The sequence below is a fragment of the Syngnathoides biaculeatus genome, chromosome 17, assembly GCF_019802595.1.
Source record: "Syngnathoides biaculeatus isolate LvHL_M chromosome 17, ASM1980259v1, whole genome shotgun sequence".
In the NCBI taxonomy this organism is placed as follows: domain Eukaryota; kingdom Metazoa; phylum Chordata; class Actinopteri; order Syngnathiformes; family Syngnathidae; genus Syngnathoides; species Syngnathoides biaculeatus.
The window spans coordinates 18218060-18241728 of NC_084656.1; the positions used below are offsets into that span (position 1 = coordinate 18218060).

At 44.8% G+C, this 23669-nt stretch overlaps 2 protein-coding genes across 3 annotated transcripts; one reads left to right on the forward strand and one right to left on the reverse strand.

Moving 5' to 3' along the window:
- Window positions 1-145: 145 nt before the first annotated feature.
- On the forward strand, window positions 146-7042 carry fbxw5 (F-box and WD repeat domain containing 5). The gene is made up of 10 exons (XM_061847644.1): window positions 146-284; window positions 1380-1628; window positions 1707-1864; window positions 3327-3510; window positions 4060-4208; window positions 4294-4617; window positions 4860-5043; window positions 5113-5260; window positions 5356-5568; window positions 5639-7042. Exons 2-10 carry the CDS (start codon window positions 1424-1426, stop codon window positions 5913-5915), a joined length of 1842 nt encoding a protein of 613 aa, XP_061703628.1. The 5' UTR covers window positions 146-284; window positions 1380-1423; the 3' UTR covers window positions 5916-7042.
- A 1641-nt stretch (window positions 7043-8683) lies between these two features.
- traf2b (Tnf receptor-associated factor 2b) lies at window positions 8684-23612 on the reverse strand. Of its 2 annotated transcripts, none has more exons than XM_061847646.1 (11): window positions 23465-23612; window positions 19646-19854; window positions 18180-18258; window positions 16812-16910; window positions 14346-14507; window positions 14187-14261; window positions 13974-14048; window positions 12437-12643; window positions 11942-12245; window positions 11228-11376; window positions 8684-9892 (listed from the first exon to the last, which is right to left on the reverse strand). In XM_061847646.1, the coding sequence occupies exons 2-11, from the start codon at window positions 19819-19821 to the stop codon at window positions 9674-9676; spliced, it is 1545 nt and encodes a 514-aa protein (XP_061703630.1). In that variant the 5' UTR covers window positions 19822-19854; window positions 23465-23612; the 3' UTR covers window positions 8684-9673. The 2 variants fall into 2 exon arrangements, with proteins under 2 accessions (XP_061703630.1, XP_061703629.1); XM_061847645.1 differs by lacking the exon at window positions 23465-23612 and adding an exon at window positions 23133-23436.
- Window positions 23613-23669: the final 57 nt, after the last annotated feature.

Here is a 23669-nt window from a genome sequence, read left to right on the forward strand (position 1 = left end):
ATCTATCTATCTATCTATCTATCTATCTATCTATCTCTATCTATCTATCTATCTATCTATCGATCTATCTATCTATCTATCTATCTATCTATCTATCTATCTATCTATCTATCTATCTATCTATCTCAAGCACATTAGTCGGGCCTTCCACTTAAGAGCGACGATGTGTTCTGCTGTCGGCTAGTCGGGCCTCGCCGCTCCTCGGCTCTCTGTTGTTACTTTTCCCAGGCGGCTAGCCGTTAGCCGCTAGCCGCTCGCCAGCAGGCGAAATTGCGATCTAGCAGGTGGGTGTGAACACGACGTTATCGCCGGCGTGAGTTCGCCGGGCGCTCCCCGAACGTTTTGCATTGTTGTCAAAAAGGAAACGTCTTCGACTCGGAGTCGAACACCAAACGTCCGCTAGCGGCTAACCTAACTAGTTAGCCAGCGGGGTTAGCAACAAGTTCGCGAGCGTAGCGTCAGCGTTACGTGGATGGCTTGGAAAAAAAATCTTTTACGATTTGACACCTTGACTGAGTCAAATTGGCGCTTTAAATTTATTTCGGGTGATATCGCACGACCGTCGACAGGCCGAGGAGGCAAACACAGCCGCTTGTCAGGAGTTTCCGAACACTCAGATGTGAACCTTTACCATGTTAGGGCATCCCCCGTGGATGGCCTCCTTTACTGAGGAAGAGCTCACTCCATTTTTACGTGCTCCTCAGCACAATTTTTGCATGTAGGAACTTACAAACGTTTAAAAATTGTTTTAAAATGGCCAAAAATGGGTAGATTTTGAAGTCTTATCTGAGGAAGGAATAGTTGCAAAGATGGATGAATATATGAGGGAGGGAAACAAAGAAAAAGGAAGCTAGGATGGATGTAAGGAGGCAAAATTGGATGGTAGGAGGGAATGGAGGGAGCCAGCGCAAAAGCAAGAAAATAAGGATGGAAAGAAACAAGGATGGAATGAGGGAAGTGAAAAGATATAGGGCGCAGGTGTCAAACTCAAGGGCCGGGGTCCACATCTGCCCTGCCACATGATTTTATGCGGCCCGCGAAGCCAAATCTACAGTGTCAATTTCCATGATTACTGTACAAATCTGTACCCAAATTTCAAATTGTTATATTTCATAAATGATAAAGTTGAGACATTACCGGCATTTTTTTGCGTTACCAAATGTGAATAGTTGGAAAAACACATTACCGTTGATTTCTGATTCCAAAACTAGTTCATAAATTGATGATGTAAACATGATGAGACTACTAACTAATTCCTGTTAGCAAACCGTCATTTATTTACATATAAATAACGAAGAAACACAGTCGCAACAATAAATGAATATCCCAATACGCAAAATGTTTTGGCTGTGTGCCTACTTTGGTCCCTTCCCGTACAGAATGAGCACGACGTGGGCGGTTGAACACAAGTGAAGTGAACTCGATGATCCAGGATGTCAGGATGGACTGGCGGCCATTTTTGCCAGACGTCCTGGTGTTGGAGATCTTCCTGCGTCTGCCCCACGACGCCGTGCTGAGGGCGGGCCTCACCTGTCGCCAGTGGCTGGCCGTCTCCAGGGACGAGTTCCTATGGCGGGAGCTGTTCTACTCGTACTACCGCATCCCCCGCGCCGTACCCCGACACCCAGGTGGGGCCTCTCGCAGGGTCTTTTCCTTCCCCCTTCACGTCGGGACTCAACCGTGTGCGTGTGATTGTGTGCGCGCAGCTGCCGCGTCGTGGTACAAGGAGTTCAAGCGTCTGTTTGACTGCATCCCGTGCGTGGAGGTCCAAACGCTGAGGGAGCACAGCGACCAGGTGCTCCATTTGGCCTTCTCCCACCGGGGCCACCGCTTCTCCTCGTGCTCCAAAGACTGCACCGTCAAGGTAACCCGCGCCGCAACCCGGCTTCTCACTTTCGCACGTTTAACAGCGAGTCTTGCGATTAAAAAGGGGCCGTTGACAGCTGGGATAGGCTCCGGCGCTCTGTGCGACCCCAGTGAGGATAAGCGGCGAAGAAAATGGATGGGTGATGAAAAAGGATATACGTGAGGAATTGACACCCCTTTCAAAAGATTTATGATTGCCGGTAAATGTCACAAGATAGCGGCAAAGCACTACTTTTCCAATCAAGTCTATTGCCTGGCTAAAAAACGAAACATCTTCAACATATTTCCAAGATGGCGTTAAAGGTATTTATTCATATTAGGCCTGAGCACAAAAACTTTCTTGGTAGGGTTTTCAGCAAATTAGAGAGGATGTGCCCCCCCCCCCAAAAAAAAAATGCAGATAAGTGAATTTGCCATTGGGTGTGCACGGAGGAGAAAAAGCTACAGCACACTTAACAATCACTCATCACACTGTGGCTGAAATCATTTTGTGTGGGCAATTCTTGTCCAATGCAAATGTATCTGGTTTCTCTGGAGGATGAGGCCGAGTGATGGTCACCGGTGTGTCCGAGGATGAGCACCTAATTTCGGACATGAGGTGGGGGGGGAGACAGCCCCCCTCTTGGAGCTTGTCGAACTTGGGGTTTTTTTCCGTCTTTCTTTGACTGGTTACTCCGGAGGCGGAGGCCGGGTTACGCTCAATGGTGTGTCCGAGGATGAGCACTTAATTTCGGACACAAGGTGGGGAGAGATACACCCTCCCCTCCTGGAGCCTGTCGAACTTTTTTTTTTTTTATTTTTGACGGGGACTTTTTTTTTTTTTTTGTTCTCCAAGCCAACCGCTGTTTATACAAAGAAATACAAATAAAAATTCAATAACGCCGCCCATCAGAGGAAGTATGGAAATATTAGAAAACATGATTAAGGTAGAAACTGACCATCATAAAAACTTAATAATTTTAGGGGTAATGTAGCAAGTAATCCATCCATCCATATTCTTTGCCGCTTATCCTCACAAGCGTCGCGAGTAGTGGTGCAGCCTTTCCCAGCTGTCATCAGGCGGGAGGCGGGGTACACCCTGAACTGGTCGCCAGCCAATCGCAGGGCACATGGAGACAAACAGCCGCACTCGCAATCACACCTTGGGGCAATTTAAAGTGTCCAATTAATGTTGCATGTTTTTGGGATGTGGGAGGAAACCTGAGTGCCCGGAAAAAAACCCACGCAGGCACGGGGGAGAACATGCAAACTCCACACAGGCGGGGGCGGGATCGAACCCGGATCCTCAGAACTGTGAGGCCAACGAATTCCAAATATGATGCTAAGTTAAAAAAAAAAAAAAAAAAGCAGCAGGTAGATAGCTAGGCAAGAAGCTACTTTAGCCAACATCGCGCTCAGTTGCGCGTTAGCAGCTGCGCGCATGCGACCTCATAGTCCTCTTTTTGACCCCCCGTTTGGAGCTTTGGGACACGGAGCGGCCCGACGGCAACATCTCGCTGGTGCACAGTTCCAGCATGCGTCAGTTCAACTGGGGCTACACGCAGTTCTCGCAGTTCAACGCCGACGACAGCCTGCTGCTGGTGTCGGGCGTCTACCTGGGGCCGCATCACTCGTCCTCGGGGGAGATCGCCGTCCTCAGTCTGGGTACGTAACCCCCCCAGCAAACGGGGGCCGAGCTGGATTCGTGTCCCGATTTGGACTACGTCTGATTTTTGTGTAAAATTATTTTTCCAAGCAACGTGTAAGACGGTTGACATTCACGGAACTCGTAGTAGTTTTTCTTTTTTAATGATGGGCACGCATATAATGCAGTACCGTATATTCACACCCCAATTAGTATAAAGTTCTGTCCCCCCCCCCCTACACAATGTGGCATATTTACAATAAAATAAGTGTTCTCTATAACTCTTAATCCGCCAGGGTGTGCTGTAGTTTAGATTTGTTGAGTGTTTACCATTGAGCAACTATTCACTGTAAAACTCACCTATTTGCAGTTTTAGGCCTCTTTTTGAAATACCCTAAAATGCCACATGATGGCGCCATAGCTGAAGTGGTGCATCGGGTTCACCTAATCAGATTGAAGTTGACGGCTCGAGAGCAGAAAAAGATCAGAATTGTGTCACTTAAATGGCGCGGCGTGAAGTCCAAGTCCGGTCCAACAGCAGCGATAACGCGCTTTCTGCGACGCGGCAGAGAACTACACGCTGCTGTCGCGGGTGAGGAACAAGCCGTACGACGTGTTTGGCTGCTGGCTCAACGAGACCCACCTGATCTCGGGCAACCTGCACTGGATCGGCAACATGACGTCGTGCTCCGTGCTCTGGCTCAACAAAGCCTTCCAGGTGAGGCCCGGCGGACTCTCGCCGTTCCCGAATCGCGGGTCCGCCGTACTCGCCAGACCATTCAGCCGTCCGTCATCCCGTGCAGGATATCGAGTCGGAGAACGTCAACGTGGTGAAGCGTCTCTTCAAGATCCAGAACATCAACGCCAGCACCATCCGCACCGTCATGGTGGCCCACTGCCGCCGTCACGACAACCCGGACCTGCTGCTGGACTACGACGCTCAGTCTCAGGCCCGCGGGCCCGACGGCCAACAGCAGCACCGGCAGCGGCGGCCGCACCGGCCGCTCCTCTTCGACCTGGGAACGTCCGGCAGCGACGAGGAAGACGAGGAGGCCCCGGCGGACCCGAGAGACGGCGGATGTCACGGATCGCCCGCCTCCATTTCCGGCCTGGAGCACTTGAAGCAGGTGAGGAACCTGAGAAGTAACTCGTACTCCAACAAGTTTCAAGACTTGGGGTGGGGGGGGACCCCATCTTTGTGGAATTTTTCCCAAAATATGGAATAACCAACCACTTCAGACCCCTTGTAAAGGAGTCCGTCAGCAGAATACTTTTACGAGTCCTCCCCCCTCCCCGCAAGTATCTGTACTTTTTTCTCCTCCATGTGCAAAAGCCGCTTAACGGACTGGTGTCATGTTCTCCGCCTTAGACTTGTAAGAACATGGAGCCCAGCCAGGTGGCCCTGGAGAGACAGGTGGCTCAGATGATGGGGCGGGTCTACACCAAAGCCCCAGACTCAAACCTAATGGAGACCTCGGAGTCCGCCGAAGGCGAGGACAAGACGTACTTGTTGTTTACCACCGGCAGCCTCACGTACTCTCCTCACCAGATAGGCGAGTGGGTCCGTCGTCAGTGCCGCGTCGCCGCAGGGCAGCCGTCTTAAGCGCTTGTTTTGGGTCCAGGCATTAAGAGGATCAAGCCGGACCAGATGACCACCTGCGGACCCGTGCTGGGAGAGGAACGCAGCTCCGACGAGTTCTTCGACTCGCTGGACCACGTCATCGACATCCACGGGCACATCATCGGGATGGGCCTCTCTCCGGATAACCGGTCCGTAAACGCCATTTTGTCGTCTCCCCCCCCCCCCCCCCCCCCCGCCGATGAATCCAAACGTTCATTTAGCGTCGGCGTGCGACCCGGATCAGGTACCTGTACGTGAACAGCCGGGCGTGGCCCGCGGGCTGCGTCATCTCCGACCCGATGTGCCCGCCGCCCATCGCCGAGGAGATCGACCTTCACGTGATCGACCTGAAGAGTCTCAGGGAGGAGCGGCGCAGTCTCCGGGCGCACCGGGCCTTCACGCCCAACGACGAGTGCTTCTTCATCTTTCTGGACGTCAGCAGGGATTTCGTTGCCAGGTGGGTACCGTCGGTCGAATGACTTGAAATGGATTTCCGAGCTAAACTGATCCCCCCGACTCTGGTCCAGCGGCGCCGAAGACAAGCACGGCTACATCTGGGACCGCCACTACAACATCTGCCTGGCCCGGCTGGCCCACGACGACGTGGTCAACTCGGTGGCCTTCAGCCCCGCCGACCAGGAGCTGCTGCTGTCCGCCAGCGACGACGCCACCGTCAAGGTGTGGCGCTCCCGCCGGGCCGTGCGCGTGGCGCGGGACGCCGCCCGCCTCGCCCGGACCCAGCGCCGCCCCGGCCTCTTGGCCTCCTGGCTCTACCGCGGCAGGGGCCTCAACGGCAAGTTGTGACACTCGACACTAGGGGGCGCCATTTCCTAAATGTGCGAGCACACATTATTGACAGCTGAACTGTTACGAGACTTTGTTTCTTTTTAATATCACTTTGTTACGGACAGACATGACACTAGGTACTTCTTTTTTAATTTTATTTTTTTAAATTTTATTCTGGGCGCAATACAGATATAACTTGAGACACAAAATGAGAATATGTGGACCCCAAACTACAAATTTCTGTCCTCGAAGTAGAATTTTAGAATTTTTTTTTTTTTTTTTTTGCCCAGAATACTCAGTAGAGGGCATCAAATATTAATTTGTGCTCACAGTATACATATATCACGTACACAAAATACTGGTGCAGGTGGCTACGAACTAGGTACGACACGTGTGCACAAAAGTATTCATTTTTGGTAACAAAATACTAAATTGTGGTCACACTATAGATATAATATAGATTAAAAAATACGCAGGTACCTTATATACCCATAATATGAATTATGGCCACAAAGTTGGTATAATGTGCACACGAAATAATAATTTGTCGCACCGAAATAAAAAATACCGTGAGCACATTTCAAAGATTGAATTATGGCCACAAAGTTGGTATAATGTGCACACGAAATAATAATTTGTCGCACCGAAATAAAAAATACCGTGAGCACATTTCAAAGATTGAATTATGGCCACAAAGTTGGTATAATGTGCACACGAAATAATAATTTGTCGCACCGAAATAAAAAATACCGTGAGCACATTTCAAAGATTTTTTTTTTTTTTTTCTGTGTCACGTTTGGGGCCACACAGTCCGAACACTAAGTTATTTTTTTGTCGTTGTTTTAACATCATATCTCACGGTTTTGTGGACTATTTTTTTAAAAAAAAAAGAGAAAACTCTTCATATTGGGACTAAGTCGTTCAAACGGGATCGACCGCGTTCGTCAACACTGCACGGGTACTTAAACCCGCGTCCAGTGGATGGACATATAAATTTTGTCTTTTTGTTTTTCTTTTTAGGATTTTGCCAATTTTGTTTTTACATACATTGATTTAAAAGATTTATTTGTATGTATTGAACAGCACACTGGATTCCTTAACACTGTTCGAATTGAAATAAAACAACTCCAGTTGCCAACACGTTATCTCGATTGTAATGTTTTACCACATCTGTTAACGGCCAACGGCAGCGTTGGCTTCCTCGTTCTCGTCATCTCCGTTGCGACGCTTTCAGTTTGAAATCGGGCGTGTCGGAACTTCCGCGGTGGTGATCGACGTGATGATAAGACAGGAAATTACCACAAATTTTCTTATATAGTTTCCTATAAAGGGAAATGTTTACTTGGCTGGGTTGGGCTCCAGCGCTCCCACGACCCTTGTGAGGATGAGCGGCTTGGAGAATGCACGATTGGATCCTCAAAAATAATAATGAATGTCAGTCTAAAAAAGTAAAAGTTGCCAAAAATGTACTCTCACTAGTCATGTAAAATGTTCAACCCTTGGGCAAGAAATTTACCTGAAATTTATAAATGACATTTATAATACTTAATATTTATAAATGTATTTAAACTTATAAATAGTATTGTTAAAAAAAAGGATGGATGTCAAATATTGATTTTAGTAGTTGATGTTTCAAAAAATAAAAGTATACATAAATGCAACCGTATTTCAAAATTATTTTTACTCTTTAAAAATGTTATAGTTCATTCCTCTGTGTGTGTGGATGCAGTGTACATACTGGATATGTAAAACCAGTTGAAATCCTATTTTTTTAACATGTAAAACATTTTGTGTAAAATATCTTCCATATTTACATCAGTATTTGAAAAATAAAAAATTTTTTACATTTTAAAAGTAATTTAAAATACACATTTTGATGGAACATTTTTTAAAACAATGCAAAATATTTCATTTTTAAATTTGCCCACGGTGGCACAAGATTTACCACATTTTGTGTAAAATATTTTTCATATTTACATAAATATTTGAAAAATATTTAAATTTTTACATTTTAATTTTTTTTTTTAATGGAATATTTTTTTTATTTTTCTGTTTTACTTTTATTTAAATTCACCCATGGTGGCACTGTAAAATATTTTTTAATATTTACATAAGTATCTGAAAAATAAAAATATATTTTTAAATTTTCAAAGTAATTTAAACACAATTTTTGATGGGATATTTCGTTTTTAAAAATACAAAATTTCGCATTTAAATTGGCCCAAAATATACCACATTTTGTGTAAAATATTTTTCATATTTACATAAATATTTGAAAAATATTAAAATGTTTACATTTCAAAAGTAATTTAAAATACAAATTTTAATGGAATATTTTTTTCAAACAATACCACGGCGGCGCAAAATTTACCACACATTTCCCTCATCTTTCCCTACTGAAAAAGCCTTTTTCATGTTTTTAATAAGAAAAATAGATACATAATGAAGTCAACTGAAAATAGTTTTTCTGCTCCTATTCAATGGAAATTGTGCCGTTCCTGCTGTGCGCGTTGGCCGTCTGCACGGTAGGCTATTTCCAAATTTTATTTTTGAACTGTAGAAATATTTCCGTCGCGTCACAGCAGTTCCCACGTGCTACGTCTTGAGTCTCGATATAGAAATACTAAAAATGTCAAACATCATAATTGGACACGAGATGGGAACGAGGCGACCTGATCTTTGCTTGCGGAACGGACGGAGTTCCCCTATTCATAATGATGATGACTTGATTGACGGATTAAGGGCCACACACACGTTACGAGTACACAGTTCACACAAAAATCATGTTGCTTTATGACAGCAAAGCATAAACAAATGCTCGCACTTTTATTATTGCAACATGTACAAAGGTTAGTTTTCAACTCGCAGTGAAGTGATGAATAGATCAAATAATCAGCACTGACCTACAGAAATCAGTATATAGTATATATACATGAAACACTAAATCTGTTGTTATATTTTTGGAAGTACACGACACCAAGCTATTACAGTACTTCAAAACAGTAGTAACATAGTATCGTAGTCGGTAATAACAGCTAATACAAGCGCCGCACGTTCATCATCAATGTATGTACTGTACGTGTATTTTTTTTACACAAACTATCATAGAATATTTTTTTAATATTTTACACATTAATTCAAGTCTTTTTTTTTTTTTAACTTCAAAACACTTTGCATATTTTCTGAAATATTTTCAATGTAGACAGGGTATATATACACACACACTATAACTTGTATTTAAAAATTTTAAATGACCAATATGTTGTTGTTGTTTTCCTTTCGGCTTGTCCCTTTCGGGGTCGCCACAGCGTATCATTTCAGATGAACGCATATATATGTTTGGCGCAATTTTTACGCCGGACGCCCTTCCTGACGCAACCCTTCTCAATATATTCTTCATATATTTTGAATTATATAAAAAGTTTAAAAACTGACTTGAATTTTCTGTAAATGTGAAAAGCTTCATTAATAATAATAATTAAAAAAAAATGCAATTAAGTTTAGACGTGCAGATGTGACGCACATTCTCACGTAGCTCATGTGTTGGCTCTTATTAAATATGCTATGATGTTAGCAGTCAAGAAATATTTAGTTTAGCAAAGCAAATGCTATATGAAATACTAACCAGGTATTATGAGGTATCATGTATTCTTACTATATATTATTATAATATCATAATATCATAGGCTTTTCAGCGTCGTGTATATCATAAATTGAAATTATTCTACGTGACGGCGATTGGCGCTTTTCGGGTGGAAACTTCCGCAGTTTTCACCTCACAGGCCCGTCAGGTCCACGATGGCCTTGATGAAGATGGTGTTGTCGCGCAGGTACGGACTCTTCCCGGCCAGCTTCCCCAGCGGGCAGAAGAGCGGGCAGCCGCTGGCGATGTTCATCTCGCCCACGGGCCGCTGGAAGGACGTGGAAGTGACGTCCGGGCGGAAGGCGTCGATTATGTGCTCGCGGTTGTTCTGGTCCAGCAGCATCAGCGTCACCTGAACGAAAAATTTAGGCGGTTTATGCGGTGATGCGGCTAATTTGTGCATTTTTTTTTTTTTTTTTCTAACGGCCGCAAGGGGGCACTCGAGCGAAAAAGGTAAGAGTGAGACCGGTGGAACATATGTGGCGAGGAAGTGACTTTTACCGGTCCGGCCCCGTTAGCGCTGCGCTAGCGTGCTACTGCCGTGTCTCGGAATGTTTTCTTTTAACGAGCTCTGTTAGCATGGCGGCGCTAGTGTTAAACGATCTGTGTACCGTCTTTCTTCGTAAATATCTCGCATTTCAATGTGGGTTCCAATTTGTGCATTTTTTTCTGAACGGCCGCTAGGGGGCACTCGAGCGGGAAAGGTAAGAATGAGACGGGTGGAATAAATGTGCAGAGGAAGTGACTTTTAATGGCCCTGTTAGCGCTGCGCTAGCATGTTGCTGTTGTGTGACTGGCGTGTCTGAGTGATATTTACTGGTAAGTTTTATTTTAACCGTCCCTGTTTGAGTTAGCGCTAGCGCCTAGCATTAAACTTTCTCTGTCCCGTCTTTTTTGTAAATATCTCATGTTTCAATGTGTGCATTTTTTCCAACGACCACAAAGGGGCACTCGAGCGGAAAAGGTAAGAATGACACTGGTGGAATAAATGTGCTGGGGAAGTGACTTTTATTGGCCCTGTTAGTGCTGCGCTAGCGTTAGCACTGTGCTAGCGTGTTGCTGCTATGTTACTGGCGTGTCTCAGTGATATTTACTGGTAAGTTTTATTTTTACCGGCCCTGTTCGTGTTAGCGCTTTAGCGCCGCGCTAACGTTAAACTCTTTCTGTGTACCGTCTTTGTAAATATCTCATATTTCTACGTGGGTTTCAATGTGTGCATTTGTTCTAAACGGCCGCTAGGGGGCACTCGAGGGGAAAAGGTAAGAATGAGACCGGTGGAAAAAAATGTGCCGAGGAAGTGACTTTTACTGGCCCTGTGCTAGCGTGTTGCTGCTGTGTCTCAGTGATATTTACCGGTAAGTTTTATTTTAACCGGCCCTGCTCGTGCTAGCGTTAAACTCTTTCTGTGTGCCGTCTTTCTTTGTAAATATCTCGTGTTTCAATGTGGGCACTTGCGGCTTTTCCACGGCTGCAGCCTACGCATGTACCAATTGGTATTTCCTTTCCAAATGTACTGGGTGAGGCTTATATCGAGGTGCGCTCTGTACCGACTTGACTCCTGACTAGCTTAACCCATGTGACGACTTGACTCAAGCTTTTTGGGTCGACTCAACCTCCCTCGCTTGATTTTTGCCACAGTAACGTTCGACTTGAAGGTCAAGACTCGTGAGTCTGCGGTCCAGCCTACCTTCTGGCTGAAGGGCCACTTGAGCAGCGCGTCGCAGCGGCCCCGCATGACCACAAAGAAGAGCGACAGGTGCGTACCCCGCCCCGTGCCGTCGCCGTTCAGGTACAAGCGCAGGCACATTTTGTAGCCGTATTTGCTGGAGTAGAACGCTGGGGACGGAAAAGATAAGAACATTTAAACAACGATAGGGAGCCTCCCGAACGCTCCCTAAAGGACATAAAGGGGGTGGGAGAGCTGGTGGAAATTCCCCACGTCCGCCGGCCAACGCATATAAGCAACGGATGTCGCTGGAGACGGTGACGTGGCAACCGTCGAGTATAAGCAGGAAACCGCTTTGGTATTTGACAGATGATAACCGTAGCAACATGAGATTCCAAAAACAAAACTAAATGTCAGGCAGTCGACCCAGCCTAGTCTTACTTCCCTTTTCACAAATACACATTTTAGTATTTTTTTTTTTTTTTTTTTTTAAATCCTGGGGCGCCTCGCTTGCCATTTGCTAAAACTCACCTATTCGTTTTCGTGCACTATTTGTCATAGCCTAAGATGGCCAAAGGGGGCGCCAAAGAAAACTTAGTTGGATCAAGAAAGTATATTGAAGTGGTATCGCTCAACTCTTGTAAGATTTGTGTGTGTATGCATTGAGTTACATATTTTTTGGGGGGGAAGATATTGCGACCACGTGCAACCGGTGCAAAAAACGCCTGGACTCACCGGGTGAGAACATGGCAGGCGTCCGACCCGCCACGGCGTCGACCCTGCGGCGCGCAAAGTCCGAGATCTTCCAGACAAAGACGCCGTCGTAGGTGCAGAACTGCAGCTCTCGCAGCAGCTGCTCCGTCTCGGACAGCTGCAGGTCGCGCATGGCCAAGGCCCGCTCCAGCTGCTGAACCTTGGTGTTCAGGCTCTCCAGCTGGTCCTGGTCCAGGCGGTGCTGGTGCGAGAAGGCCTCCACCGTCACAGAGCTGCGCTCCACCTCGCGGTTCAGGACGCACACGATGTTTTCCAAGGCGCTCACCTGGAGAGAACCGGAACGGTGCGGTGAATTTTGAAACCCTGATTTTTATTTTGAAACCATAATTGAGCCTTTGACCCAGTCTTGAAACCCTAAACCTAAACCTAAAAAAAAAAAAAAGCGCTGTTCTAATTTTTTCTGTAAAGAAGACCCGACCCGTCGGGCATGTTCCCAAGCGACATCGGCGGGCTCACCTTCTTGTCCATGTCTGAAGTCAGCACGGGGGACGAGGCTCCCTCCTCAGGAGCCCTGTACAGGCCCAGACCGGAGTCTTCCTGCCACTCGGTGTGGACCGGGGCCTCTGTGGCGGGCCGGGCCACCGACAGCACCAGGGGCAGCAGCATGCGCAGGTGCTCCATGACGCTGCTGTGCTCGTGGTCGCTCAACTTGCCGTTGTCCAGCTGAAAGTTGAACAAAAATGACCGTCGTAAATTTGTGGTAAGATAGGACACGAAGCTAACCGCTAACAGTTTTGGTTGGGTGACAACCATTGTTCCCTCCAAGCTGCGCACTTGTAGCGGACTGACCAGCTTCTGACTCGACAGCGCCTTCGGTTTCAATATTCACATATTGGGCCAATCCATTTTTTTTTTTGTATTCACTTTTTCCTGACCCGTCAGTGTGAGAAGTGGGCCAACTCCCAGAAAGTAAATAACAATTTCACTTTGGTGCCAACCAATGTTCCCTCTAAGCTGCGCATCTGCGCAATTGCGCACTTGAAGCGCACACGAAAACCGATCCAGCGCAGTGAACCACAGCCTGTATACTTTTTTTTTTTTTAAACACGGCAGCACGTGGTCTCTAACAAGCTGCTGCTCGGCCACACCGTGCCACACGCTCTACTTCCTTGTTTACCTGACATCGCCTACCTCCCCATCTTAAAGGGGTACACCCATAATTATAAACACTGCCAACCACCGGTGCTTTAGCTAGAAACCCAGTCTAGCAATAATGGCAAAAAAAAAAAAAAAAATGCTGTTGGTTTAATGAATGCCAGAGTATGTGAATAATAATTAAATAATATAAATTAAATAATAATAACTAATGAAGAAAAAGTGGTGAAACTGGATGAGATTTTCTCTTTTTTTTTGAGTCACAAAGGTCTTGTCTGAAGCCAAAGTAGAAAGTACAGAATGAGATGGTGTATAATGTTAAAATTCCACCTTGGCGCAACCTGATGGAGGATGAAAGAACAGACAATACAGTGCCCGAAAAGCTAATTCTGTATTTTAAAAAAAATTAGGAGGGCTCATAACATTAACCTTAAAACTGTTTGGTCGCGTCATTCAGCTTTCAACGTGCATTGCAAAAGATATTCCGTAAGCAATAATTCAGTTTTACACCAAGGAAAACAGACGCGGATATCATTGTGGGTTAAAAATAAATAAATGAAACAAAGTCGGAGGCGCCGTTTCAAATTTACAGTTCATAGTTGGCTTGGTTTGGCTAGCAATGCTAGTTTGCAAAAACACAAATAAAATTGTCCTTAAAATTATCTGATGGTTATGTAAATGCTGTATATCTGAATCTTTTAATGAGGCATTTGACGTCAATGGATAACACCGATCTGACCACAGTCCATACGCCCGATGTTGCTTACAGTGGTCAAAGGGGGGCGCTCACGGGCTTAGCGCGTTTGCTCAGATGCGTCAAAAATTAGAACGTTGGTGCCAACTGCATCTTTTTTTCCTCATGTTGCGTACTTCATGCGGCGGCCTTTGAGGGACTCACCACAAACTTGCAGCCGACTTCGCTAAAGGGGCAGGCGCTCTTGGACTTGGCACAGGATCGAACGTGATCGTTGAACTGGAGGCGGAACGGAGAAGGGTCACAGCGTCATTGGGCGAGATCAGACAGGCGTTAAAAGATAAGATGAAACCAAGTCGGTCGACATGCTTCAGGTTTGATCAGTTTTTCTTTTAATTTTCAACATGCTGCGTTCACCTTTTCTCTGGGGATCTTCTTTTTGCCGCAGTCTTTGCACTGCAAGGGAAACTTGAGGCACACTTCGTCATGCGCCTGGAAAACAACAAAGTCACAAACGCTCGTTCGGCACCCAAAAATCCACGCGCCCCCTGCGGGACCCAACCGAGGCTCGCTTACCTTGATGTCTTTAAAGTTGCACGGCACTTTGCAGTATTTACAGTTGAGCGTTCGGGCCTCGCACTCCCTCTCGTTGTGGCGCTCCATCTCCGAGCGCAGCAAGAAGCCCTGGCAGGCCTCGCACTGCACGCGCTCCAGCTCGCAGGAGCCTTCATGCTGCGTCTGGATCGTTACAAAAATTTTGTTCGGAACCAATGTCGACACAAATCCGGGGCTGCAGCCATTGAATATTTTTAGAATCAAGTATTCTACTGAATAACTGTTGTGATGGGATTAAAATTGAGTTTGCTTTACATTCGGGGGTCACCAGCAGTGTAACATCTGTGACTTTTCGTAGCCGGTGAGCGACGTGGGTGTTGGCAAATGAACGTTTCGATTTGGCAGGCTGTGACAGGTTGGCTAACCGTCAATCTCGCTACACTTGGAACTTGATCTCCCTCGTTGAGTGTAAAATGATCCTTAACTTTGGACATTCTCCCTCTTTTACGGCCGCTTTCCTCCCGGCTCGCCGCGTTCGCATCAACTTAGTCCGAGCGTGCGAATAGCGCAACATTCGTCGGTGCGGAAAAATTCTTGAAAATTTTGTTTTCGTTGAGAGGGACGTAGAAAGCCGAGTCTTGACATCAACATTCCATCCATCCGTGTTTTGACATGTACGTGCTCGGTGATTGTTTGGTTTACTAGTTTGGAACTCAGGGTGTGGCCAAACTGGCAAGGAAGAATGAAGCACACGCCCAAGTGTCTATTATCTAAATCAATTCAGGTGCAAAGGTACAAAAATATAATTGCAGTCGCATGCTAGCTAGCTTACATCAGCGTCCAATAAAAGGTTTTGTGACGCTCTTCCAGATTTTCACAGCACTCTCTTCAGTCTGTTAAGCAAACCTACACTGTTCGATTTCCCCTTTGACAGGTTATAATGCGTGCTCTACATCAGGGGGGTGCGCAGACTTTTTCTTTTTTTTTACCCCAAGATCTACTTTTCAAGCAGCAAGCCGCCCGCGAGCTACCGACGACGTTATTGTTTAAAAGACAGTATTAGCTTATTGTGCACTGTGTTGTCTGTGCTTTCATCCTGGATCAGGCTGTGCCAAGGGTGGAATTTTAAAAATAACACACCATCTCATCCTGCACTTCCTCCTTTGGCTTGAGACCAGACCTTTCCCGCTCGGAAAAAAGAAAAACCTCATCCACTTTTTCTTCGATTATTCACTTGCCCGAAAAGTCAGTGCATCTTAAAACAACTTTTTCCTTTTTCTTAAACGGGTACACTCATAATTACAAAGAGAACCCACACCCGCAACTTTTATCTGCTGGCATTACTAGTGGACCACACCCGTACATTTTTCAAATGTGAGCTGTAACCTGGGACGGAAATGTCAATATTAATAAAGGGGTGCGACCGAGGGTGGAGGTGGGGCTTATCGGACGACAGTGTGGAGGAAGCAGCAGTCCCGCTTTCGGAGGTAGGCTCGTTCTTTCTCGCTTTTGACTTATCAATTTTTGAGAAAATGGAAGTGAATGCGCAGGGGGGGAAGTCAAAAGTCCACCCGAATAACAGTTGACGACAAAGTTCTCATGGTGTCTGGAAAAAAATGATAGAGAAACATGAAATGGAAAAAAAAATATATAGGTTTCTTCAAAAACCCAACAAAACATTACGTTCAATTCAAGTTTGTTGGTTTGAGGTTCTATTTTTGAAACGTGGATCGAGTGATTGATAATAACGGAAACGCGCGTGTGTATTTTCGAGGAAATTCAATCAAAATAAACCAACTGAAAAGAAAATACGGACAACGGCGCAAAGATTCAAAGTCGAAAAGGAAAACGTATCGAACACCGGTAAAGTAATCTGCTTTTAATTTTACAAAATTAGGTCAATTTCATTTATTTTGCTTTGAACATGTAGTTACTCAGATATATTCGAATTGCGTAATTTTTGGAGTGACAACAACAACTTTTTTTTTTTTTTTCCCACCGTAGTCGAAACCTACAATTGCAAAGAGTCCAAAAGTCGGACAATTTCCTCGTATCACTTCGTGGTATTTCTTGTTAAGCCCACCCCACCCCCAGCCCTCGCGCACGCCACTTCCTCCCACAAAGTACAAAGGTGGCAAGAATTTGCACAACACAAATGAGAAATGAACAAAACCCCGACTCTCCCGCATCAATAAAGGTTTACTTTATCATACAACATAAAAGTGCAGTGACCTTCTATCAGCACGCAATGTGAGCTCCAATTGTTTGTTTTTTTTTTTTTTTTTTGCCCTCTCAGTGCTGGTACTTTCCCTGCCGAGTTGTTTTGCCGGTTAGAAGCGGGACTTTCCAGGCCAACAAGTTAAGTTTCGCTTCTTGTTTCTCAGCCATCAAGGCGTTCAAGAATGCTGTGGGTTATTTGAGCAGCTTGAAATATAACATCGCTGTGCTCCGAGACAATACATTTCTTTTTTTAAAATCAATCCTCACCTCGTATTCTTTGATGGATCCTTTCCAGCTGCAACCCTCGTTCAAACACTGCGCAGGAAGGCTGGCTATTTCTCGACCGGCCGCATTGTCCGGGAAGGCCTGGCGGACGGTAAAACCAAGGGTGTCAAAAAGGGCATGTTGTTATTACCGTAATTTCTGCAGAGCGCACCGAATTATAAGCCTCACCCAGTACATTTGTAAAGGAAATACCATTTGGTACATACATAAGCAGCACCTGTGCAAAAGCTGCAAGTGCCCACATTGAAACACAAGATATTTACAAATAAAGACGGTACACAAAGAGTTTAGCTTAACATAGCAACAACACGCTAGCACGAACTGGGCATGTTAAAAAAAAAAAAAAAGCAGCTACACAGTAGCAACACGGCACGACAGCTCTAACAGGGCTGGTTTAAAAAAAAAAAAAAAAGATACCTAAATCACTGAGATCCAGAAGTAACACAGCAGCAACGCGCTAGCAAAGTGCTAACAGGGCCAGTTAAAAAAAAAAAAAAAAAAAAAAAAAAAACATACCGGTAAAAATCACTGACACACGGCAGTAACACAGCTAGCAACACGCCAGCGCAGCACTAACAGGGCCGGTTAAAAAAAAAATAAAATAACATACCGGTAAAAATCACTCAGACACGGCAGTAACACAACTAGCAACACGCCAGCGCAGCACTAACAGGGCCAGATTAAAAAGAAAACATTTCGGTAAAAATCATTGAGACACGACAGTAACACAGCAGCAACACGCTAGTGCCGAGCTAACACGGCCGGTTAAAAAAAAAAACATATCTGTAATAGTCACTTCCTCGGCACATATATTCCACCGGTCTCACTCTTACCTTTTCCGCTCGAGTGCCCTTTGCGGGCGTTAGAAAAAACGCACAAATTAGCCGCATTGCTGCAGGGTTGAAAGCGTGCGAAAAAAGTCGCGGCATATAGGCAGTAAATTACGGTACACTTTTCCTCAGCCATGAAACCATAAAAATCTAATCCCGTCATCATATTTACACATCAAATTTATGAACTAGTTTTGGAATCATAAATCAAGGCTGATGGGCTATTTAACTATTGTCGATGCTTGGTAACACAAAAATCCTTGCAATAGCTTAATGTTTTTATTCATGACATGACAATTTGGAATTTTTGTCCAGATTTGAACAACAATCGTGAAAGGTGACACACGTGATTATCTTTTGGGGGCCACGTAAAATCCGGTGGTGGGCCGGATCTGGCCCCCTGGCCTTGAGTTTGGCACGCTACCGGTAAACAAAACAAGCTGAAAAACATCCCGTCATTACAAGGACGAGAGGAAGGTGACTCACTGCACGAAAACTGTCGGCATGCTTTAGCGCTTACCTCACTGATGTTGAGGATGGACGTGGGCTCCTCATAAATCTTCTCCTGGCGGCAGGCCTCGCATGGCTTCGGACCCGAACTGAAAAAAATGAAACCCCCCCACCAAAAATTTTACAATTAGAAAGTTGAACACATCCATCCATCCATTTTCTTAGCTGCTTATCCTCGCAAGGGTCGCGGGGATTGCCGGAGCCTATCCCAGCTGTCATAGGATATTACATATTACAGTGCAACCCCGGTTCTCGACCAGAATCCGTTCCAGAAGGCGTTTCGAGAAATGATTTGTTCGAAAACCAAAACGATGTTTCCCATTACAATGAATGGAAAAAGAAATAATGCGTTCGAAGCCTAAAAAAATTGGGCTTTTTAAAGCAATTTTTTGATGTTTTCCTGATAATAAACTGCAAAGTAGAAATACATGTATAGTTTACATACTTTATATGATAAAATAATTTAAGAAATATTTATTTTTTGCTCAAAATGTATGCTTTAGTAGTAGAGTAGGCCAGGCTGGGAGTGCATTGCCGTATCTGTAGCGACTTGGCCTTGTAAACTTTTTTTTTTTTTTTCATTAACAAAAGTACAGAATAACTTTAAACAACAATAATGAACGGGGGGAAAAAAAGCAAAAAAAAATTTTTTTTACAAAAAAAGTAACATACAAAAACATTAACTCGAGTTAACGAATTCCTTGAAACAAAGCAAAAATGCTAATGGAATTATTAAAGTTCACAAGAAAAAAGCAATGCCAAACTATCAACTACAGTATAAAATCTCTCCGGTGGGGGTGACTCGCCCCCCTGCAAGTTCTTTAGTTTTTTTCCCACCAAAGAACTTATCTAGTGTCACTTCTTTGGAGCCACGATTGGGGATTAATAGTCCTCTATAGGAAGAAAAAACAGTCAGTAAATGTAGGTACCGCTACACACAACAAAGCGCGTCGTGGGTCAGCTGGTCTGGCCGCGTGCGTTATGTTATTTCCGGGTTTTGTTGGGGGAGTTCAAGTACCGATTTTTGTTCGAAAACAGAATTTAAAAAAAAAAAAAAAAATGTCAAAATTTTCATGAGAAAAACCGATTATGTTCGAGAGCAGACCAATTGAGTTAACGGTATGTCGCCTGACATTTACAAGTAAAAAAAAAACTAAAGAAATAAAAGAACTGGTCACACCCGAGCTACTTTTGACACTATCTACAAGTTGTGCAATGGATTCAAGACTTTCCAGACAGACTTGCTTGAGATGGGGGTTAAAAAAAAATCCAAAAAAACAGAACTACCGGGTACTTTAAATGTGACTTAGCATGACTGTCACTCCTTGCGAGTGTCAAGGAAATATCATGTGACAGATTAGTCTGCATAAGAGTTGGTGTCATAAATGTCAGAAAAAAATTGTCCAAAGAGAGAGAGGCTGGTGTATTTCGTTAGAAAGATGCATTGTGGGACGGTTGGAGAACCTGCGGGTCTACCTGGTGAGCTGTTTGAAGCAGTGTACGCAGAAGCGGTGGCCGCACTGAGCCTGGACGGGCTTCCTGAGGACCTGGAGACACTGCTGACATTTGTACTTATTCTCCATGGGCACTGACAGCACGCTGTGGGGAATCCCTGGTAAAGAGTTGACGCTCTCCAACCACACTCGTGCCATTCTCCCCCATCAAACTGCTGCGCGCCAGGGACTCTGAATCAAAACGACAATGGGGACATATTAGGGAAAGGTTACTTCTTTAATTGCTTTCATACAAATATTTGGGTCTCTGGAACCGTTTTCGTGAGTTGCCCATTTTGAAAAATTCATCCACAAGCGAGTTAAGAATTTTGACATATTGTGAGGTCGTAGTCTGGCACATTTACAAAATACATCCATCCATCCATTATCTACCACTTTTCCGGATTGGGTCGCGGGGGAAGTAGCTTTAGCAGGGATACCCAGACTTCCCTTTCCCAAGGCACTTCTTCCAGCTCTTCCGGAGGGATCCCGAGGCGTTCCCAAGCCAGCCGAGAGACGTAGTCTCTCCGGCGTGTCCTGGGTCGTCCTCAGGATCTCTTTCCGGTGGGACGTGCCCGGAACACTTCACCAGGGAGGCGTCGGGGAGGCATCCGGATCAGATTCCCCAGGCACCTCATCTGGCTCCTCTCAATGCGGAGGAGCAGCGGCTCGACGCTGAGCCCCTCCCTGATGACCGAGCTTCTCACCCGTTCTCTAAGGGAGAGCCCGGACAGCCTGCGGAGGAAACTCATTTCGGCCGTTTGTATCCCGGATCTTGTTCTTTTGGTCACGACCTACAGCTCATGCCCATAAGTGAGGGTAGGAACATAGATCAGTAAATTCACGTGTCAACTTAGCTCCCTTTTTACCACAACGGACCGATACAAAGTCCGCATCACTGCAGCTCAGCTGACCGTAGTCTCGCAGGTCTGCCGACTACAGGGGGTCCTCGGATTAAGACGCTCCGAACATATGTTTTGATGTTCCGACCTCCACATCAAATGTGGCGTAAAGATACGCGAACACGCACCCGAGGAGGCTCGCCGTGTTAGTTACTGTACTTTGTGTTTTCCATTTGACTCTTTCATATTATACATGAGTTTTTTTTGACTGGATGAGTGTGCAGCGGGGGTGACGTGAAACTATTCATATCTGAAGTCTTACCTAAGATGTGAATGTTAAGTTATCACTCATCAAAAGCGAGAAAATTGCTCATACCACTTGCGCGATAGTCATCAAGAGAACAATAACGTCTGTGTGGTTTGTTGCAAGAGGTCACGGCATCTATTCTGCATGTGCTAAAGGTAAGCACGCAAGCAAATGTATTTGTATAGCGCATTTCATACACGAGGTAAACTCAATTTGCTTTACAAGATAAAGATAGAAGATAAAAGCGATAAAAATGAGAAAATATTTTTTTTAAAAAAATCATTAAATCCACATACAGTGCAAGTAATATGATCAAAAAGTGGAGTTTTCGACCTAAACATTCCCATTTGGGGCTGACCTCACCTCTGTTGGCAACTGATTCCATTTGTGTGCACCATAATAGCTAAATCCCGCTTCGCCATGTTTGCTTTGGACTCTGCGCTCCGCTATTTGACCTGAGTCCGTCGATCTCAGAGCCCGACTGGGTTTGTATTCCGGAAGCATTTCTTTCATGTATTCAGGACCTAAAATGGGCTACCCCGAGATTGCCAAATCTCGTCAGATCTCGGAAGCTAAGCGGGATTGTCCCCGGTTAGTACTTGGACGGGAGACCGCCTGGGAATACCAGGTGCTGTAAGATTTCCTCCCCCGGCTAAATGCCGAGGGGGTGCGTCAGGAAAGGCATCCGGCGTAAAACTATGTCAAAACAAATGCGCGCTCCTCTGAGATGACACGCTGTGGCGATCCCTAACGGGAAAACCTGAAAGAAGAATTCAGGACCTAAGTCGTTTATAGACCAGGAAGCAGAACTCTAAAATCTATTCTAAAGCTGACTGGAAGCCAGTCAAAGGACTTCAGGACTGTTAGCATCGCAAAGTCACACGATGGCAAAGTACAGTGCTGTCGTCAATAACAGCCTTGTGCAATTCCAAGGCGGTTAGATCACATTTTGTCCTCCCTGCAGAGATGATGACGACGTCTCAACACCCTCCCTTTATGGGGAAATCAAAAATGCATTGCATCATGGCCCCATGGGTCAGTGGTTAGAGCACTGTTTTGGTAAACCAGGGGTTGTGGGTTCGTATCCCACTGGGGCCTCCACTCCCTGAGAAGGGTTGCGTCAGGAAGGGCATCCGGCGTAAAAATTGTGCCAAACATATATGTGCTCAGATGACACGCCGTGGTGACGCCGAAAGAAACTTACTCATCATGGTTAGCAAAGAGGAATTAGTGCAACACCCAATCTTTTTGCGCAATCGTTTCGCATCTGTTAGTTTGTAGCATCACCTTGAGGGGTGAAAAAGTTGCAGGTATGCCTATGTCGGCCACGTAGTTGAGACGGGATATAAATAATAACCACGTGCAGAAAGAAATGTGTAATTTGGTGGGGTGCTTATTAGTATTTCCACACAAAACTTCTTAAGTAGAGGTGTAACTGTAATCTAGCCACAACCCTAGTCTGGCTCCAAAATACTGGATTACCCTCCCAGCAGGGAAACTTCTTTTGGACCCTTTATGACCCAGACATCTTGTGGACCAAGATCCACTGATGCAGGGTTGCACACATACTGCAAATATTTTGCAATCACTATTTTTGTGCTGAAATGTCAGGACAGTCACAGAAAAGTCCGCAAACAAGCTACAGAATTTCTCGGTTTTTTTGTTATTAATGTTAGTTTCATCATGTGGGAAATATGCAGCCTGGCTCAATGGGTTTCTGTTGGTCATTCAAAGGAAGGGAAGTTGACTTTGAATACAAAAGAACAATAAAATGTATCATCATAGCAGGTGTCACATAGGGCGTATGAAGTACATCCTACTGTACAAACGTCCTCAATAAAAGTTTATGATCACACGAGATGTATGCTGATAAAAAGCATCAATTTGGTGACTTGTATGTTAAATGTATGAACATTTCTTTAAAGATTAAATAAGCATTGTTCACATTTGAAAATAAAATGTTGTTAAATGTTTTCTTATATTTTGTCCCACCTACAAAGCAATATTTATTACATTGATTTGTGTGTGTGATCATAATAAAGTCCTAACAGTCTTTGTTACTTGTGTGTGGATACATTCATTGACTAAACCTTATTTTATGATAAAGAGACCAAAATACTCATCCAGGACTTATTAAAAACTAAGCATGTATTCCCACAACATTGCCATTTGCTGTGCACAGACTTCATGACAACAAACTCCAAGGAATATGTTTTTTTACAATAAGAAAAATGACTTGCATGAAATCCTACACTGGATGAAGGACAATTTCACAAAATGATGACAAAAACAGATAAGAAAATGTAAGTGACAAAACTCACACTGCTGCTGGCAAACGCGAAAAAAAACCGACAAAAACAAAACAAAAACGAGTACAGTCATAGCATGTGATCCGATCCACAAAACATGACACCGGGATCCAAATGTTCTCTAGTCCAAAAGTCTGACCAAAATCTACTGCAATGTGTACTTTGGTCCAAAGACCTCCGAGAAAGAAAGAAGAAAAAAAAAAACTAACTCGAGGGGCAGTTGAATCCAAAAAAGAGAGCAAGGAAGGCTCTTTATCTCTTTGTAAATATTTGTGCGATGATGCCCCTCCTCGGCCACAATGCGGAAAGCGTTCAAGTGAATAAAAAAAAAGGGGGCTACTCACCGAGTTGTCGCGTTGGATCACTTTTAAAACCGTCACACTCAGTATTTGTACACGCAGTCGCGACTGACGAAAGTACAGCCCGCACGCACGCAGCGTCGCGCACATCAGCAATAATTTGTAGTTTGGGTTGTTCCCTCGCCCTGTACTCGTGTAATGTTTGTCACCCGAGGGTCTCCGCGAAGGGTGTATATTTCGAATCGACAAT

Excerpts from the sequence above, each read along its gene's own strand:
- fbxw5 (XM_061847644.1), top strand. The coding sequence starts at position 1,424 with ATGATCCAGGATGTCAGGATGGACTGGCGGCCATTTTTGCCAGACGTC. Across the intron at positions 1,629-1,706 it reads CGCCGTACCCCGACACCCAG|CTGCCGCGTCGTGGTACAAG; the intron begins GTGGGGCCTCTC and ends GTGTGCGCGCAG. Across the intron at positions 1,865-3,326 it reads CCAAAGACTGCACCGTCAAG|CTTTGGGACACGGAGCGGCC; the intron begins GTAACCCGCGCC and ends CCCCGTTTGGAG.
- traf2b (XM_061847646.1), bottom strand. The coding sequence starts at position 19,821 with ATGGCACGAGTGTGGTTGGAGAGCGTCAACTCTTTACCAGGGATTCCC. Across the intron at positions 14,262-14,345 it reads GCAACTTTAAAGACATCAAG|GCGCATGACGAAGTGTGCCT; the intron begins GTAAGCGAGCCT and ends GTTGTTTTCCAG. Across the intron at positions 14,049-14,186 it reads AGAAGATCCCCAGAGAAAAG|TTCAACGATCACGTTCGATC; the intron begins GTGAACGCAGCA and ends TTCCGCCTCCAG.